Consider the following 17,463-nt stretch of genomic DNA (forward strand, 5'->3'; position numbering starts at 1 on the left):
GACCTTCTGGAGGTCTTTCCAGTTCAAATGGAATTCCTCCAGTTCATTATTCCTTTCAGCACAATAATATACCATTACCATTAGATACCACAGTTTATTCAGTCATTCCTCAATTGATGGACACCCCCTCATTTTCCAATTTTTTTTTTGCCACCACAAGGAGTGTGGCTATAAAGATTTTTATACAGGACTTTTTCCTTATTATCTCTTTGAGGTACAACACCAACAGTGGTATGACTGGGTCAAAGGGTAGGCAATCTTTTAGCACTCTTTGTGCATAGTTCCAAATCGCCCTCCAGAATGATTGGACCAATTCACAATTCCACCAGCAGTGTATTAGTGTCCCAATTTTGCCATATCCACTCCAACATTTATCAATTTCCTTTGCTGAATACCAAATTGTTTTGATGACTGCTGATTTATATTGAAGTTTAAGATCTAGTACTGCTAGGACACCTTCCTTCACATTTTTTTTCATTAGTTCCCTTGATATTCTTGATCTTTTGTTCTTCCAAATGAACTTTCTTATAATTTTTTCTAGTTCAGTAAAAAAAAAAGTTTCTTGATAGTTTGACAGGTATGGCACTGAATAAATAAACTAATTTGGGTAGGATTGTCATTTTTATTATATTAACTTGTCTTACTGTAAGATTGATTCAGATTGGTAATGATTGGTAATGGAGTCAGTGCAAAGGATCAAGCTGGCTATCCTAACAAGGGGGAGGGGTGAGAGTCAATAGAATTCTTTCTCCTATCCCTCCTGAGGCAGTTGTAGCAGAAGGGGTAACAGTTTTAACTAACTTCCCTTTAGACCAAGAAGTGGAGGCTGTTTAGGCTTGGCTAATCCAGGGCTAAATTGATAGACAGATAGGAAATAATCCCACTGAGATTAGCAACTTCCACTATTAGAAGATTATTCTCCCAAACCTGAGATAGATAAAACATTCAGAGTGTCTTCTATTACAGTAGACTTGCTCTCTGGATAACAGCTGGTCCAATGCTTGCCTGGATGAAGATTTTTGCCTAGGTAACATATGATATTGGTTGGTATAACCCAAATATACCTTCACACATGCTCTCAAACATTAACAAGGGAAAAGATTTATTAATTTCAGGAAGACAGGGAAAGGGGAGGTAAATTTTACAAAAAGGATGAGGTAAGCTACCTAATATCTTCAGAAAATTTATTGGAAACACATTCCCCAGTGGGGAATCTCCCTATCAAACTATCTCCCTCACAAACTAACTTTCCTCTTAGTCTAATGTTATCAAATTTAAGATGGTGAAGGTAATCTTGATTGAAGATCTATTTAAATTAGAAATTAGTTAAGATACTGCATGTGAAGTATTTTCCCAGTGCACACAGTCTGGTATAGTCTGTATGGAATAAACAGCAAAGTAATCTCCCTGCTCCCTGAGGTCAGAGATGAGCTAATAAAAAGAGCAATCCTACCCTCCTTCTCAGCCACCCATGAACCTCCAAAAGAGTGAGTTTGCAAGCTGGGAGTTCTGGCTTTTATAGTGACATTCTTAACTGCCCCAACTTCTCCCTCTCCTGGAGTTCTGGGGGGTCCTGTGGCATTCTGTGAGGCAGTTTCACCCCACTTACAATCATGGATGTTACTCTACCCATGAGCAATTAATGTTTTTCCAATTATTTAGATCTAGTTTTAATTATGTGGAAAGTGTTTTGTAGTTGTATTCATATAATTCCTGTGTTTGTCTTGGCAAATAGATTCCTAAATATTTTATATTGTCTAGAATGATTTTAAATGTAATTTCTCTTTCTAACTCTTGCTGCTGAGTTGTGTTGAAAATATAAAGAAATGTGGATCATTTATTCGGGTTTATTTTGTGTCCTGCAACTTTGCTAAAGTTGTTGATTATTTCTACAAGCTTCTTAGTTGATTCTCTAGGATCCTCTAAATATAGCATCATATCATCTGCAAAGAGTGGTAGTTTAGTTTCCCCATTGCCTACTTTAATCACTTCAATTTATTTTTCTTCTCTAATTGCTACTGCTAGAGTTACTAGTACAATATTAAAAAATAGAGGTGATAATGGGCATCCTTGCTTCACTTCTGATCTTATTGGGAAGGCTTCTAACTTGTCCCCATTGCAGATGATACTTGATGACGGTTTTAGATATATGCTGTTTATTATTTTGAGGAAGGGCCCTTCTATTCCTTTACCCTCTAGTGTTTTCAATAGAAATAGGTGTTGTATTTTGCCAAACACTTTTTCTGCATCTATTGGGATAATCATGTGATTACTGTTGGTTTGATAATTGATATCGTCAATTATATGTATGGTTTTCCTACTATTATACCATTTTTGCATTCTTGGTATACATGATCATAGTGAATAATCCTTGTGATAACTTCCTGGAGTCTTTTTGCTAGTATTCTATTTAAGATGTTTGCATCTATGTTCATTAAAGAGATTGGTCTGTAGTTTTCTTTCTCTGCCTTTTGCTGCCCTGGCTTTGGAATCAGTACCATATATGTGTCATAAAAGGAATTTGGTAAAACTCCTTCTTTGCTTATTTTGCCAAATAGTTTATATAATACTGGGATTAGTTGTTCTTTAAATGTTTGATAGAATTCATTTGTGAATCCATCTGGCCCTGGGGATTTTTTCTTAGGGACTTCCTTGATGGTTTGTTCAATTTCTTTTTCTGGGATGGGATTGTTTAAGTATTCTATTTCCTCTTTTGTTAATCTAAGCACTTTATATTTTTGTAAGTATCCGCCCATTTCACCTAAATTGTCATAGTTATTGCCATATGATTGGGCATAATAATTCTTAGTAATTACCTTAATTTCCTCTTCATTAGAGGTGAAGTCACTTTTTTTCATCTTTGATACTGTTAATTTGATTTTCTTCTTTCTTTTTTGTCAGATTAACCAGCATTTTATCTATTTTATTTGTTTTTTTTAAGTATCAGCTCCTAGTCTTATTTATTAGTTCAATAGTTCTTTTACTTTTAATTTTATTGATTTCTCCTTTGATTTTTAGGATTTCCAATTTATTTTTATCTGGGGTTTTAAAATTTGTTCTATTTCTAGTTTTTTAAGTTGCATGCCCAATTCATTGACCTCTTCCCTCTCTGATTTATTGATATATGCACTCAGGGATATAAATCTTCCCATCTGTACTGCTTTGTCTGCATCCCATCAATTTTGATATGTTATTTCCTCATCATCATTATCTTCAATGAAATCAGTAATTGTTTCTTTGATTTGTTCTTTGACCCACCAGTTTTGAAGAATTAGATTATTTACTTTCCAATTAGTTTTAAATTTGCCTTTCCACAAGGCCTTATTGATTACGATTTTTATTGCATTATGATCTGAAAAAATTACATTTATTTTGCTTTCCTACATTTCTTTGCAATGTTTTTATGCCCTAGTACATGGTCAATTTTTGTATATGTGTCATGTGCTGCTGAAAAGAAGTATATTCCTTTTTATCCCTGTTCAGTTTTCTCCAGATATCTATCACTTCTAATCTTTGTAACATTTCATTCACTTCCCTTATATCTTTCTTATTTATTTTTTGGTTTGATTTGTCTAGTTCTAATAGAGGAAGCTTAAGGTCCCTCACAAGTATGGTTTTACTATCATTTTTTTCCTTAAACTCCTTTAGTTTCTCCCTTAGAAATCTGAGTGCTTACCATTTGGTGCATATATGTTGAATACTGATATTTCTTCATTATTTATGCTGTCTTTCATCAAGATATAATTATCTTCCTTATCTCTTTTAATGAGATCTATTTTTTTCTTTAGCTTTATCTGAAATCATAATTGCTACTCCTGTCTTCTTTGTCTCAGTTGTAGTCCAGTAAATTCTGCTCCACCTTCTTACTCTTACCTACGTATTGTGTGTTTTGTAAAAATTGTATGCTGGGGGACTACATCCACTAGAATTCTCTGCTCTCCCCAGGGTTCCATTCTTTTGACATCCTAGAACAGGATTGGTCTATAAAAGGACCAATTCCACTCTGGGAGTGACTTTTGGTCCAGAGTTTAGGAAAAGAGCAGGAACTTGCCAAAGTGAAGGTATATTTTCCCTTTATTAAACACCCTTTTTTATCATATTTTTCACATCTTTGTCCTTCTTTAGTATGTTTACCTGCCTCAATTATGTTTCCTGGAGACAACATGGTAGGACTCTGTTTTTTTAATCCTTTCTGCTATCTACTTCCTTTTTATTGGTGAGTTCATCCCATTCACATTCAGTTATGATTACTGTCTGTGCATTCCCCTCCATTTTGACTTCTTCCTTTGTTTCTGTCTTTTCTCTTATCCTTCTTACCCTTCCCTCCAACTTTTTGCTTTTAGTCAGTCTCTTCCCTTTCCCTTCCCTAATGTTACTCCCTTTCCCACCCATTCCATCTTATTTATTCCCCTCTTATTATATAGTGCCTTTTAAAAGACTCCCCAAACTCTTCCTCCCTTGTATTACTCCCCTCCCCACCACCCCATTTATTACCTTTCTACTTCTCTATATGACACAATACAATCCTCTGTCCCAATGGAAATGATTGTTCTTCCCCCTCTGCATCAATTTCAATGTGCCTAAGATTTAAGTATTACCTGTAGCCAACCTCTTCTAACCTTCCATTGTATTGATCTTCTCATCTTCTCCCCCATGTTCTTCTTTATAAAATATATATTTACCCCACTTTATCTCTTTTTCCATTTATCTTAGTATTATCCTCTTTTTTACAGTTTGTCACTATACCCTCTGAGTGATAATAACAATTTTTAAGAATTATCAATATCATTTTTCTTATAGGAATACAAATCACTTGAACTTATTGGGTCACATTTTTTCCTTTCTTAATTACCTTTTGGTGATTCTCTTGAGTTCTGTATTTGGACATCAAATTTTCTGTTTAAGTAAGGTCTTTTCCTTAGGAATTCTTGGAAATCTTCTATTTTATTAAATGCCCATACTTTTCCCCATAAGAATATAGTCAATTTTGCTGGATAGTTGATTCTTGGTTATAATCCTAGTTCCCTTGCTTTCCAGAATAACATATTCCATGCTTTCTGGTCCTTCAATGTGGATGCAGTCAGGTCCTGTGTATCCTAACTGTGGCTCTATGATATCTGAATGGTTTCTTTTTAGCAGCCTGTAGTATTTTTTCCTTGATCTGGAAGTTCTTTAACTTGGCTATAACATGGTTAATTATCTAAGAAAAAATTAAACTCTATTATAATGAACATTTACTATAATCAAATTTTACCCAACTCCAAAGCTTCTAGTATGTTACATATCTAGGGAAGGAGGAAAATGAAGAAAGAGAAGTATAGAGAAATGAAGAAAGATATCTAGATGAAAGAAATAACACATCAAAGAGTAAAAATGGGGAGAACATGAGGAATAATAATAGAAAGTTGATGCTGGAACTTATAATCTTCATAGGTTCATGACATCACCACAGCACAAGACCATGAAAAGATCACATATATCAAGCAGAGGATTTGGGGCCCCTCATAGAAATTATAGAAAATGAATTTGCCTGTTTAATGTCAGATTTATAAAATGACTTATGAGATAAAAGCTCTAAGCTATTCTGAGAAATTATAGAAGTTTCACATATGTAAGGAGCTGTAGATAATTTTGCCTTTAGTTTATTGAATAAGTCCATCATCACTAAATTCACAAGTTGCCTAGCTATAATTTACTTTAGAATGGAGTTATTGCTTCTTTATAAATTTGACTTAATTTTCTATTTCAGATTACTTATTTTTTAGACTTTAGTCTCCTCTGAAAGAAAGTCATGATGATAATGATTACTATAGCAATAACAACACCTAACATTCAAACAGCACTTTGACCTTTTCAAAACATTTTGCAAGAATTATCTCTTGATTCTCACAGCAACCCCAGGAGGTATATATGATTATAATGCTCATTTTACAAATGGTGGGAATGAAGCAAGGAGAGTTTAATGATATTGATCAGGATTTTATGGCTACTAAGTATATGAAGAAGGAATTAAACTTAGTTCTTCTCCATCACAGGTCCAGTACTCTATCCATTGCATTCACCTAGCTGTATTTCATCAGTATTGTTTCAGGATTGGAGTTTTATCTTTCCCCATCTTTCTCCGGAGCGCCAAGTAGTACTTCAAGACTTGAGAATCACTGATAATTAAAACAAAAGGGCTGCAAGATGGAAAGCAAGCAGCCAGGAAGACAGAGGTATGAATCAGCCAGGAAGTTTGCTCCCAAAAATGAATACTCGCTGCCAAGACAGAATTCAGTGAGTAAAAAGAGACAAACATGCTGACTAGCAAGAGAACAGTTTGTGTGGCTTTGTCCTCAGGGGAGCCAGTAGACATGAGATTTTGGCCACGAATGTACTGGATTCTTTTATGGTGTCTATAAAGGATCAACACTATATATCCACTGGTCCAGACCATGATTCCCACACATACAACATCAGGAAGGGAGATTATGAATACATATAGTGCAATATTAGGTGAACCATGAAATGAATCAGAACAATAAATGAAATTCTTTATTTCTGTGATGTTCTTACTTCTCTTTGGCCCTTTTATATATATAAGAATCAAAAGATTTGCCAACAGATGAAAGGTCCACCATGACAAACTGAATGCCACAATGTACTTTAGGATTTTGTCTTTGAGTTGAGTCCACCTGGAGCTTCTAGGAGTAATGATGATGGCTTGGAGTGTACTGAGGAGGCAGGTGATGGAAAGAGAAAGGCACCTGGCAACTCGGTGAACGTAAAAGACAAGCTTACATCCTACATCTTCAAGGAAATTTTTAAGCCCGAAGGCAGCCATTGTCTGAGGGATCCCCTTGGAGAGAAGCATCAGGTTATTGACAAAAGCCAGTTGAAAGAGAACCATGTCTATAGGCCTAATCCTGGAACCAGTGAGTAAGGTGATGATATAAAGCCCCAGAAGAAAAGAATTTCCCAGTGCTCCAAATGCAGTCTGAGAGAGAAAAAAGATCCCCAGTGCTATGTCGTTAGAAATCATTTTTTTTTGCCTTCCAAATGTGTAATGGATCAAAACCAATGGATCCTGTTCTGAAATAAAGAGATTGTTAAGAGAGTTTTTATTAATTTCTTCCTTTTTTCCTTTCCTATATAATATTTTTTCAGGAAGAGACCCCCTGCTTTGCAAGTTGTCAGTTAGAGATCTCCTGCTGTGCAAACTGTCCTTTAGTGACAGTTACAGGGGTGTGGCTGAGAGTTAGTTACAGCTGACCATTGGAAGAGCTTTTTTGTCTCTGGGCCTCCTGGGAGAGGGTGTGCTGCCAGTATTCTCTCTGGTTGGAGACAGAGAAACAAAATTAAGGACTTAATAGCCTTATTGATTATTACTAACTTGGGTAGATAGGTAGATAGACAGTGATTATATTAGTAGATAGTCAGAGTAGGGAAGTAGGCAAGGGTTTCAGCCTAGCAGAAGATACTGCCTTCTGAGGCAGATATATTTAGGATTTTTTAGAGAAAATTAGTTAGGATTGGGATCTTGGGTATAGTTGCAAGCTATTGTAAGATTTATTTCACTTTCCCCCTTCCTATTTCCTATCCGTATTTTTTTAAACCCTTACCTTCCATCTTGGAGTCAATACTGCCTATTGGCTCCAAGGCAGAAGAGTGGTAAGGGTAGGCAATGGGGGTCAAGTGACTTGCCTAGGGTCACACAGCATGAAAGTGTCTGAGGTCAGATTTGAACCTAGGACCTCCCATCTCTAGGCCTGGCTCTCAATGCACTGAGCTACCCAGATGCCCCTCTAGCTGTATTTCTTAATAATAAATTAAGTGTTTTGCATTTAATAAACTGCTCACTGACTTTTGTTCAAACTGCTACCCCCAAAAAATTTAACCTTTCACAAGATCAAAGTGTTTCTTTAGGCTAGGAAGATATACCCTATATCCAACAGAGTTACCATTAATTATTTATTCCCATTCAGAAGAACCTTCTGAAAATATTGCTTTTACTGCTACCCTATTAACCATTGAAAAGTATTAATGACAGTAAAATTTATAATGTCTCTTTTAGCCCTTTATTTTCAGAATCACAATAATACTTTAGAAAATAATAGAGATAGAATATTTCCTTGTTGCTTTAATGTCACCTTTGTAATGCTAGGATTTTAGCCATTGCCCAATAATAGGAAACACCTTTATTTTTCAATTGGTGCTACTATGAAGAGAGCTTCTAGAAATATATAGGTACAGAGAAGTTCATTTCCTTTTATTTCCTTTTGTTATAGGCCTAATTTTGTTTATAACTGGGTCGAAGGATAAAAATAAAGCTTAACATACTTTTTAGGCACCTTTCCAAATTGCTTTCCAGAATAAATGGCCCAATCCACAGTTCAACTAACGGTTCACCTGAGGAATAAAAATAATACAAATTAGAGACTTTTGTTATAAGAAAAATTAAGATATCCATCTGCAAACTTACACATCTTAATTTTTCCTATAACACTTTACAGTTCCATGATTTTATATCAAAGTACAAGGCCATGAATAGACTCTTTAAGTGTTAAGTGTGTAAATAGAAAATCTTAAATCCTTGGGCTTCATCTCCCAGCATCCCTTTCTTCTCTCATCCTCAAGTTGCCTGTTTACATCATTTGTATATAATTGTGTATAACTCCACCTACCTATCGCTTTTTTCCCCATGTGTGGCTGGGCTGGCTCCTTCTTTACTTTGGCTTTTTACTTTCCTTTTTGCTTCAAGTTATTATTAATAAATTTATTAAATATAATATTTGGAGTATGTAGATATCAATTTTGAAGCTTACATAAGCACATAAAAGGTATATTTTTTTCTTCCAATTTTCCTGTAGCCCATCCAAAATTTATGATTTTCCTCATTTATCCTGATGAAGATGAAGAAAAACTACAAAGTTGCTTTATTTTATATTCATCTAATTATTAATAATTTAGACCTTTTCACTTATGACTATTCATCATCTTGATTTCTAACTTTGAAAATACTTTTTGATATCCTTTAACCATCTATCAGTTTTGAAGTAGCTTATAAATTTGAATCATTTACTCATATTTCTTGGACATGAAATTTGGTCAGAGAAACTTGCTACAAAGATTTCCTCCCAACTAACTGTTCCCTTTCTGATTTTTACTTCATCTGTTTATTTGGAAACTTTTAGTTTATACAATCAAAATTTTATATTTTTTCTTCTGTTATCCTCTCCCTTATTTGTTTATTCATAAACTTTACCCTTATCTCTAGATCTATGAGAACTTATTTTTATATGCTGTATTAGTTCATCAGAGCCCTATATTAGAACAGTTCTAATAGATTCCTGTGCCAGGATTTGGTTCACAGCCAACATCCAGACCACAGGTTTGTACATTTTCTTTGTTCGTAGGAATTTCAGGGAATGTGTTCCTTTCACAAAATCTGGCTGATGGGAATGTTTTACAATGATTCTTTTCCTGCCTGCATAAGAACCATCACCTGCAAATGTGAGGAAGTATTGAGAGTTTAATGGACTACCTCCTAAATAGCCCATTTTAATTTGGAGATATCTTGAGATTTTCAAGGGAGGATTTGAATATATATTGGTACCTGGCACTGTGTTATTGGAATTTGGAGTTCTTTGGGGTTCGTTGAGTCTTAATATTCAGGTCCATGATATATAATTCCTGTGGACATTTAGAAGACTTGAAAACTACATTTTCCATGATTCCTCTTGTGTAATACAGGTGAGGAGGAAGTGTGATTATGTAGAAAATGTATAAAGTCTCAGAACTTGATTGAGACACTCTCTTTCCTAAGATGCAGCCAGGTGGGCAGAAGGTAATAGTGGACGATTTGAATTAGATCTTAGCAGGCACGTGGCTTAATTACCAATATGGATTATAATACACTATTAATATTATTGAATATATCCATCTATATCAATTTTATTTGTTACAGCCCAGGAGAGTGGCAGGGAGAGGGGGCAATCTTTTGATTTTTGAGAGAATTGTTTGGTCAGATTAGGATGTTTTGATTAGACAATTAATTTTTTTTAATTAAGAAAAACTGACTCTCAAAAACTTCTATCACAGATCCTAAAGGTAATTTCTTCTTTGTTCCTCTAATACATTTATGATATATTTTTATATCTAGACCATATGTCCATGGAGATCATCTCAGGCAAGACCAGACCATTACCAGTTCCATCATTAATTTTTTAATCAAATAAGGATTCCTTCTCTTTATAACTGTTCTTTGAGTTAATGAAATAGTACACTGCTGGGTTGCTTTCTGTTGTGTACCTAATTTCTCCTAGGCTTTCTTTCAGATATAATTATTTTACTAATTCCCCCTTCATAGTAGAATTTGATAGATTTCATTCTCACTTTGTTTTTTCATTATTACCATTGAGCATCTCATACTTTTATCCTTTCATATTATTTTTAAACAATGTTTTAATAGCTACATAAAGCATATTTTTGTTAACTTGACTGGTATAGAAAACAATAAGTAAATTAATTTAATTTGTATTTTCATTTTTGACATAATATATCCTATCAATGAACAATTTACTATTTCTCCCTTTATTTTGTTTAATTTTTATTTTTTCAAAGTGTACTTTATAAGTCTATTTTAATATACATGTGGGTACAAGTAGATATAAATATATATTTAAATATACACATGTATATGAACATAGGCATAGAATGCTCTATGCCTATATTCCATTGTAATGTTATATTGTATACTATGTTTAGGAGAACATAATATATAAAAATTATATAACATATAATAAAATATACATTATATATAATACATGTCTACAAATACAGTCCAAGAAAATATTGAAATGCAACTTTAAAACTTTTTGAAGAAATAAAAACAAATCAAAGTAATTGGAGAAACATTAATTGCTTTTCAATAGGGTAGATAAATAAAATGTAAATGATTCTATATTAACAGAAAATGCTATGCCATATTTGATCATTTTAAATGATCAATAAAACATTTACATGTTCATATTATATATTCGATGCATAAAATTAGTAAATAGTATGTGTGTATATAAGTATATGAATGTTTACATGTATACATGCATCTGTACATATTTATATTTTTTCTGTAGTTTTTTTAAGGGAATTTTTCTTTTGATCTCTATCCCTATTCCATTCCTTACTATATCTTTGACATTGCTACAGTGACTAGGCTGCCTTCTTACTCCAGAACTTCACTCAGAATGTTTGGATTTCTTACCCTAGAACATTCCTCCTCTATGTTGGACTTCTTTTCACATTGGTGGCTTCCTTTGAGGGGACTTGTTTTAGCAAATGATAAAGGTTTCTCATGCTTCATTTCTTACCTGGCTGTGTTTCATATTCTAGGAATTTTACTACCATATTTCCACTTGTATATCTATCCCTCATCCTATTTTTAACTCCCTTTTATATGTCATCTTCCTCATTAGAACTTATGTTCATTATGGCTTTGAACTGCTTTTCTTACTGCTTATATTTCTGTCCACAGAACTTATCACTCTTCCTTGAACATTGCAAATACTTCATTATCTGCTGATTTACTGACTACTGTGTTTTCAACTAAAAAATTTGATTATTTGTGTCATATTGTTTTAAATCTTTCAATTCTTTCTGAATTTATTTTATCTTTTGATACTACTTCCAGGTTTCCTAAGGAAATAATCATTTTATCTAAAAAAGAGCTACTCTGAAATCCTTTTCACCTATTGTCATAATGGTAGGATGATAAAGGGGGTCACTACTAGGGGCCTGGGAGCCAGTAACTAGAGTAGCAGGAGATTGGAGTTAGATGTTAACATAGGTGAGCAGCCTCAGCTGGGAATGAAACTTGGTATAGTATAAATTCAAACCCTTGATAGCTAGGTGCCCAGTGTATCCTCACTGCTAACTGTTAGGCCCCTTTAAGATGTTTGGTGAGTGGCCCCTCCCTGCTGAGGTAGCTGCCTCTTACTGGATGCTGAGCAGAAACAGCAGGAAGTCAAGACTAGAACTTCCTGCCTAACAATGGAGGCTTAGATTCAACCTCCACTGAACCTTGAACTACTCAGTATTCTCTCCTCTCCCTAGTCTCCTTATCCTTGATGGTATAGGAATAATCACAGGATTCTCAGATTACAGGCTAAGGGATTTATTGAAACTGGGAAGGGAAAACAAGGTAAAAGGGCTTTGGTGTTTCTTAGCTAGTGCTATGATCAGCTGATTGGTGCTGGCAAAGGTCCTAAAAGGTCTTGGCAGGCCGAGGGCTGTCTGCCCTCTGCCAGAGTCACTGGTTAGATAGTAAATTAATCCACTAGCTACATAGTTGAAAAGAAAATAGATGTTGTTGGGTTGCTCTTGATGATGGTCCTAATCTCTTGGCTATCCTAATTCCTACCCATGATTCCACCACCCTGTCACCACCCTTCCACCACCCGGGGCCCCAGGGAATATCAGGGATAAATAGGTGATCTGGGTGAAGACAGGTGAAAACAGAACCCAGGGTTGGGTTTGCAGGGCCTTTTATAGTCACGGCCCAACTGCCAGTTGGCATCTGGCACATGGCATGTGTCATGCCAACATTCCATTCTGATAACTGACAGGTATACCTGAGCCAATATTGCAATGCAAAAACCTTGCTCTACACTATTATTTCTTCTTTTGTTTCTCATATTATTATTAGAGATAAAATTTATTTCATTATATAAAATAGGGATAAGAAGTGATAAAAGACTTCTTGATTTTATTTCTGATCCTATTTAAAATGTCTCTAACTTTTCTCTATACTTATAATGCTTGCTTTTGAATTGAAGTAGATGATAGAAATAGATGAAAATAGAGGGCTTTTTTTCATTAATTTCCTTCCTAGGGCTCTTTTTCTTCCAGTTGAAATTTATTATTATTTTTTTCTGGCTCTTTGAAATAATTTTCAGAAGTTTGATTTGTATGGCATTGAATACATAAATTAATTTAGGAAGAATTTTCATTTTTATTATGTTGCCTTGGCCTATCCATAAGTGATTAATGTTTTCCCTGTTGTTTAGATTGGAATTGGCGTAAAAAGTATTTTGTAGTTGTGTTCATATAGTCCCTGAGTTTGTCCTGGCAGGTAGACTCTCTGACTATATATATATTTTTTTTTCTATAGTTATTTTAAATGGGATTTCTCCTTTTGTCTCTTGATATTGTACTTATTGGTTGTACAGAGAAATTCTGATGGTTTATGTGGCTTAATTTTATATTTTGCAACTTTGCTAAAGTTGCTAATTATTTCAATTAGTTTTTTGGTTAGTTCTCTAGGATTCCCTAGGTATACCATCATTTCATCTGCAAAAAGTGCTAGCTTTATTTCCTCATTGCTTATTCTAGTTCTTTTAATTTTTTCTTATCTTTTTGCTATAGTTAGTATTTCTAGTATATTGTTGAATACTAGTGGAGATAATGGGCATGCTTTCCTAATCCTATGAGGGAGGCTTATATTTTATCCTCATTACAAAGAATGTTTGTGATATATTTAAATAGATGCTATTTGTCATCTTGAGGAATGTTCAATTTATTCCAAAGTTTTCTCATATTTTTAATAGGAATAGATCTCCTATTTTGTCAAAAGTTTTTTTTTATTTATTGAGATAAACATATGGTTTCTGTTGGTTTGTTATTGAAATGTTCAAATATGCTGGTGGCTTCATAATATTGAACCTTTCCTGCATTCTTGATATAAAACCCACCAGGTCATAAATTATGATCATTGTGGCATATTGCTGTAATCTCCTTGCTAGTATTTTGTTTAAGATTTTTGTATCAATATTCTTAGGGATAGTACTCTATTTTTTTCTGTGTTTTTGTTCTTCCTGGTTCAGGTAACACCACCACATTTGAGTCATAAAAGGAATTTGGTAGACTTCCTTTCATAACTATTTTCCCAACTAATTTATATAGTAAAGGAATTAGTTGTTCATTAAGTGTTTGATAGAGTTCAGTTATGAATCCATCTCAACCTGGGGATTTTTCATTGATGGCTTGTCCAATTTCTTTTTTTAAAATGGAATGAAGTATTCTATTTCCTCTTCTGTTAATCAGGATAATTTATATTTCTTTACATTCTCATCTATTATATAGTCAGGTTATCAGATAACTGGACAAAATAACTCCAAATAATTTTATTAATTTTTTCATTGGTGGCAATTTCACCTTTTCCATTTTTAATGCTGGTAAATTGCCTTTCTTCTTTTTAAAATCAAAGTAATCAGTGGTTTATCTATTTTAATGTTTTTTTTCATAACACCAACTCTGTTTTATTTACTAGTTCAATTGCTTTTTTACTTTCAATTTTATTATTATTTCTGATTTTTCAGAATTTCTAATGTGATGCTTTAATTGGGGGGTCAGTTTTTCTGGTTTCTTTAGTTGCATACCCAATTTATGATGTGCTCTTGCTTCATTTTATTGATGAATGTAGAATTGCTTCTATTCGAGAGTACTTCATAAATGGAAGCAGGGGTCCTGCTATGACATCCTTATTCCTAAAAAATACTAAAAATGAAACAGATTATATAATTATGATTAAGTCCAATAAGCACAAATCAGCTGCAAGCTCATAAGCAACTTGATTGAGACCATCAGCAAAGTCAATACCCGTGCTAAAGAAGATAATCAAACCCAAAGCCTCCTCGCTGAAATAGACTGGCTAGAGATGATGGTATAGCCAAAATGCTCAGTATCCTAATGCACTGCTCTGAAACCCTCACTCTGGGCTCAAAATGCCAGCAGCTCCTCATTTACTCTAGAATAAAATATAAACTTTAAATGTTTTGTGCATAAAATACTGTACAATATTTCTTCCGTCTCCTTTTCTAAGATTACTGAACATTAGTCTCTCTTATCACACTACATTCCACCAAAAGTGGCCCACTTGCTATTCTATGTTTAAAGCCTTAGTGCCAGTTTCTACCTCTGACACAGAGCTATTGTTTACCCAAGAAGCTACTGCCTTCATCAGTTGTTATATCCAAGAAATCACTTTGGACTTCATATATTTTTCATAATGGCTTACATTTACATATGTTGTTTATATCACATATGCTATAAGTTCTAGAAGAACAGAGAGTGTTTCCTTTGTGCCTTTCAATGCCTAAATCCTATTATATTTCCTGATCAGATTCAGAGATACTGAGTTCAACTCTCAGTTAACACCAGATTAAGAGCTGATAGAAAGGAGAGTGAAGATTTACTAGTGTAATATTGAATCTCTGGGAGCCAGGAATCCACACTGTTGATTGGCAGGTGGATGCGTTGGATATCCCAGGGGGCCATGAGAACAGAGGAGAGAGCAGTTGGCCCAGGGGGGTATAAAACACCCTGGCAGCCCTGGCAGGGGTCCTTTCTTTCCCTGAGACCTGTGGATCCTGGTCTTTTGAGGATTGAGACTTGCAGGCTGAACCTTGCAAGATATTACTGTTTGTTCCTGTTAACATCATCAACCTGTACCCAGACCATCATCTCTGATTCTACTGCCCCTAGATATTAGGAAATCAATCATCTTAATTATCTAGGTTTCCCAGGGCCCAGAGGGATTCGGGAAGTGGGCAGGAGAAGAAGAAGAGGGTGGTAAGGGTGGATATTCCAAAGACTGGTTAGGCATATCATCTAGCAAAGGAGAAGAAGCTGAAACATCAAGCAGCAATTTGCCTACTCTGGTGTGGCTGTGGCCAGGCTGGACCAGAGAGGAACTAACCATCCTGATTCATTACTTGCCTACAGTTTAAGGGTTTATCATTAACAAATTAATTAGGGTTTCCCAGTACCTCTGTCCAATCCCATTATCCCCTCTTTGGTTAAATATAGTCAAAGCTTTTAAGTACCTTCCTGAAGTGGTTATTCATAGCTTCTTTGGGAAGGGAGATACACAGTCAGATACCAATCTTTACCAAGCTAAAGAGCCCATTATATAATATCAATCAACCCCAGGTGGTACCTGAAGGGATATCATCCATTGACCTGCAGGATCCTGCCTGGGCACTGTTATAAAGGAGGGAGGTGTCATATCTCCTTCTCCATCTATACAACATCTAAAACATTCTAGTTTATTTTATAACACTAGAGAGCTTCTCATTCAAAATAAAGGAAGTACAGATATTCTAGGGGGGATCAGAATGATATGATGAGATAGAAGCCATAGTGAGCCAGGGAAGAACTAGAAGATAGAGACAAAGGCACAAATTCACATAGATACAGAGGACAAAGAACATGGGGAATAAGGTTACAGATTCCATTTATGTATCAAGGAAGTAGATGATGAACCAATATATCCCTGATTTCCAAGGGAAAAATTCATATCTCTTTTCAAAAACTCCTCCAGACTCTCTTAAATTAAGGAGCCCTGAGTAGCCTTAGTGACCTGAAAGGATCTAATTTCATTAAAATACTTACATCTGAGTTTTGGATATAAATATACACTCACCTTGTTGGTCTTATCTTCTAGGATAGAGGACAGGGGCTGTGACACAGAGTATCTAAGCAAACAATGAAACAACATCTGCATATATGAATACACATACAGGTTTCCTATTCAAAATATGTTTTGAAGGAGAGTCTAGCAGGAGACCTTTTATAGATATCTAGAGAGATCAAATTCTCCAGAGCTGTGATTATCATGTCATCTTTAGAAGACATGACAGTTTGGCAGATATGTTGTGGCTGGTTCAAGTGAAAGTTAACTTTTGACCCAGGAGAAAATCATCAACATGAATTAATGAGAATTCCCATCAGAATTTATTAACAAATAATAAGAAAGGTCAAACAACCAGTCAAGTCATCTGGAAAAGAAGCTTTCCAGAATTGCTGAATGTTAGAGTCTGGGAGGGCCAGAGAACACTCAAATCCAAGGAGTGAGAGCTCTTGAACCAATACCTTTCCCCTTGGTCCTGAGCAATCTAAGTGAGGTGCTGGGTACAAAAAGCTCTTTTCCAATCCTACCATTCTTCATGTCTGTGATCCTGCCCTTGGTTTTCCTCTTTTCCCAAGCTTAGAATTACTGTTAATTTTTAATGTTCTGAGATGATCTGGCATAGAGAAGATATTCTACTTTTCTAACAATTTTCTTAGGTCTCTTAACCCCTTAAAGGTATTCTTTTTTTACAAAACCTTTACCTTCCATCTTAGAATCAATACTGGGTATTGGTTTTAAGGCAGAAGAGTGGTACTGCCTAGGCGATGGGAGTTAAGTGACTTTCCTAAGGTCACAAAGCTAGGTAGTGTCTGAGGCCAGATTTGAACCCAGGATATCCCATCTATTGCCTGGCTCTCAATCTACTGAACCACCCAGCTGCCTCCCCTTAAAAGTATTCTTAAAACATCTCATAGTGAACATCTTTCCCCTTCCCCTCAAAAGTGCTCCCAGAAGAGATATCATGATACCATTGAAAGAATGTAAAAAGTATTTGGGTTTTAAGTCAGTTATTAGGT

The 17,463-nt window shown here is 34.9% G+C and overlaps 1 protein-coding gene across 1 annotated transcript; it reads right to left on the minus strand.

The window, feature by feature from the left end:
- Window positions 1–6,076: 6,076 nt before the first annotated feature.
- LOC123241080 (vomeronasal type-1 receptor 1-like) lies at window positions 6,077–7,021 on the minus strand. Its single transcript, XM_044668788.1, has one exon. It carries the CDS (start codon window positions 7,019–7,021, stop codon window positions 6,077–6,079), a length of 945 nt encoding a protein of 314 aa, XP_044524723.1.
- Between the last annotated feature and the right edge of the window lie 10,442 nt (window positions 7,022–17,463).

This window comes from Gracilinanus agilis, chromosome 3 (genome assembly GCF_016433145.1).
Source record: "Gracilinanus agilis isolate LMUSP501 chromosome 3, AgileGrace, whole genome shotgun sequence".
Taxonomy (NCBI): Eukaryota; Metazoa; Chordata; class Mammalia; order Didelphimorphia; family Didelphidae; genus Gracilinanus; species Gracilinanus agilis.

Bases quoted from the DNA above. Each gene is read 5' to 3' on its own strand.
- LOC123241080 (XM_044668788.1), bottom strand. From the start codon at position 7,021: ATGATTTCTAACGACATAGCACTGGGGATCTTTTTTCTCTCTCAGACT.